At 52.9% G+C, this 2,838-nt stretch overlaps 1 protein-coding gene across 3 annotated transcripts in view; it reads left to right on the top strand.

Moving 5' to 3' along the window:
• Positions 1-2,838, top strand: part of GPC4 (glypican 4) — a 93,116-nt gene that overhangs the window by 3,339 nt on the left and 86,939 nt on the right. The window contains exon 1 of one of the 3 annotated variants that reach the window (XM_025215463.1): positions 2,014-2,089. The exons of the other annotated variants lie outside the window; for them this stretch is intronic. Within the exon in view, the coding sequence (XP_025071248.1) occupies positions 2,029-2,089 (61 nt within the window). The 5' untranslated portion in view covers positions 2,014-2,028. Of the gene's footprint in view, positions 1-2,013; positions 2,090-2,838 lie in introns of those variants that run through there. 3 annotated transcript variants of the gene reach the window in all.

The following is a 2,838-nucleotide window of genomic DNA, read 5'->3' as shown; positions in this document are numbered from 1 at the left end:
TTCCTCTGCGCTGGCTGAAAGCTAGTCACCAGTTTTCATGTGGCTCATGGTCCGTGTTGGCCAGGTGGGGAAGGTCTAAGTGGTGCTTCCCTGCGAGCTCGTGGGGATTTCTGAGCTGTTGGTTTTCACGTGGCCTCTTCTGCTGGAGACACCCGTCTTCTCGCACCCTCCAGATACAACTCTTTTGCTCTCTAGCAGCACCGGTCTCTCTGCTGAAGCTTCTTATGAGACCGATCGCAGGTTCCCATGAATGCCTCCGAGGTTTCCTTCTCCCTTGGAGTACACGTCGACCTTGGCTGCCCCGCTCTGGAGCGCTGGCCTGGTGCAGAACGACTTGCAGTCCACTCGAAGCTACCCATGAGATGAGGACATGGGTTTGCAAGCGTGGCCCTGCACGTTAGCGGAGAGACTTTCTGACTGCTAACGTCCCCACCCATCCGGAAACGTCCTTGAGGCAAATAGGGTGGGAAAGCAATGTTAGGATGCCGCTCGTTGTATTTTTAGCGGATGCTGATGCTGTTCAACAGCTGGAAACAAGGAGCGGGGGGAAGTCGGCTTCATGGGCTTAGCTTGTTCTCCACAGACCACCAACAAGTGCTCTGTGGACCACTCGCTATGCATAGAGCCCGTCCATTTGGCAGCCATCGATTGCTGGCTCATTTCTTGGACTGTTTGCGTGGAGCGATACTTTCTCTCCCCGCAGTCGTCAAGAGCGGTGTTTTGTTTGACTACAGCGCTGCATTATGTCCTAGCAAACTGCCGTGTTAAGCATGTGGTGAACAGTAACTGCTTGCAGTGGTCCAGTCTGAGTGGGAGTATCGTTTTCCTTGGCAGACGCTTCATAGAAAGGCCTGTTTCTGGTGCCAGAATAAGCAGTCATTGGATTCCATACCATTCATAGCCCAATTATTATCTATTGTTAAAATTGCCTTAATTATCAGATGTTTCCTTAGACGTGGAGCTGTTTTCGGAGAGGCTGAATAGGAGTGTGTACATTGTGCAGAAGGCCTTGGTTACACAATGTTTTTAGCCCTATCTTGTCATTTCAGGGAGATTTTCTGTGGCTTTCGTATGTCAACAGGCTTTTCGTTCTCCGCCGAAAATGAGCTAGAATGAGGCCAGCACAGTGGCGAAGCGGTAGGCGCGTTGCTGCGGGACCGGGGTTGCCAGCAACCTCAGGATGCTGGGCTCGACTTGAGCGGGGCGGCGTCGGCTTTGGGGCGAGCCGGGCGGTGGGGAGGGGAGGATGCTTTTGCACTCCAGTTTCATGTGCGTAGTGCCTGGCTGTGAAGCAGCATCCCAGGTCTTGGTTGCTTGTCCTGTATAATTGAAGAAGCTCCTAGGATCCGGGACCAGAAGATGAGCTGCCGGGGGGGGGTTTCTCCCTCCCTGCGGGGGGATTGGGAGGGTTATCAGCTGACCAGAAAGTGGTGGCCAGTGTCTGGGCCTGTGGTCACAGCCTGGGAAGAATGACAGACAAGGAGGGTTCAAAGGGAGCTCAGGAGTCGCATCTAGTCCAACCCCTGCTCCCAGCAGGACCAGCCCCAACTGCGTCATCCCAGCCAAGGCTTTGTCTACCTGGGTCTTCAAAACCTCCAAGCATGGAGACGCCACCACCTCTCGGGGTAACATGTTTCACCTCTTTGCTAGCCTTCTAATGAGAGTTTTTCTTAATATCCAACCTCAACTTCCCTTGCTGCAGCTTGAGCCCATTGCTCCTAATCCTGCCATCTGCCCCCACTGAGACCAGCCCAGCTCCATCCTCTTTGCAGCCCCCCTGCAGGGAGCTGAAGGCTGCTATTCAATCCCCCTCGGTCTCCTCTTCTGCAGACTCAATCAGCCCAGTTCCCTCAGCCTCTCCTCACCAGTCATCTCCCCCAGCCCCACAACCATTTTCCCAGCCCCTTCCTTCTTTGCAACAACTGGGGTAGGGCTGGGGTTTGGTGTGATGGTGTGTGTATATCTATTGGCTTCTGGCTAATGCATGCACCAATATTCACGTTATTGCAGGAGTCCCAGAAGCATAACATGAGCTGCAGGTCTGTGCAGTACCCTGGAGTTCACCTGGTGGGAGCAGCGGTCAGAATTGGTGCGTGGCTTAGCAGGACCCATAGGGAAGCCAAGGTGTGGCAGGAGACGGGTGGTGAAATGCCTTTTTGTTCCTGGGGACACACAATGGAAGCACTGGGAGACACGGGACCCGTAGGGTGCTTGTGTGCCCGGGAGGGTGCACGCGGAAATGCAGTACGTGTGGTAAAGCACAGCTGGAACGGGGAAGGAGAATTTGGTTTGCTCCCTTGGAGAACGTGTGCGCTTGGCTGGGCGTGAGACGTGCTGGTGAAGATGCCTGGTCTATAATGAGGAATCAGGACTGGTGGGAGAGGCGATATCTTTTATTAGACCAACTAGATTTTTGCAAAAAAAAATAAAAATCCTTAATTGCCTCTCCTTGTTTTGCAAAAATCTAGTTGGTCTAATAAAAGATATCACCTCTCCCACCAGTCCTGATTCCTTGTGCCTCTAGACCAATACAAGTACAACCTAGATACCTGGTCTGCAATACGCAGACAGTTGGGCGGGAGGCTCTGAGTGGCCTCTTTGACATTTAAAGTCTCTTCTGTGGCTCAGTAAGGAAGTGTCCAGGACCCGTGACCAGCCCCTCCTTATTCAAGCAAAGTTGTGCTCCTGCAAAGGGATGGGGTAATGGCAAGAGGCCCTCCCGGAGTCCTGCAGCCTAGAGAAAAGCACTGCACAGTCACAGAGGACTCTCCCCCCAACGAGGACTTTGATATTTTTTTGTTTAACGTTAGTCACTAGGGGCAATAATCTCTCGGCATT

The sequence above is a fragment of the Alligator sinensis genome, unplaced genomic scaffold (genome assembly GCF_000455745.1).
Source record: "Alligator sinensis unplaced genomic scaffold, ASM45574v1 scaffold1567_1, whole genome shotgun sequence".
Classification (NCBI taxonomy): domain Eukaryota; kingdom Metazoa; phylum Chordata; order Crocodylia; family Alligatoridae; genus Alligator; species Alligator sinensis.
The sequence above is the reverse complement of the archived record's forward strand: the minus strand, read 5'-3'. Positions and strand labels throughout refer to the sequence as shown.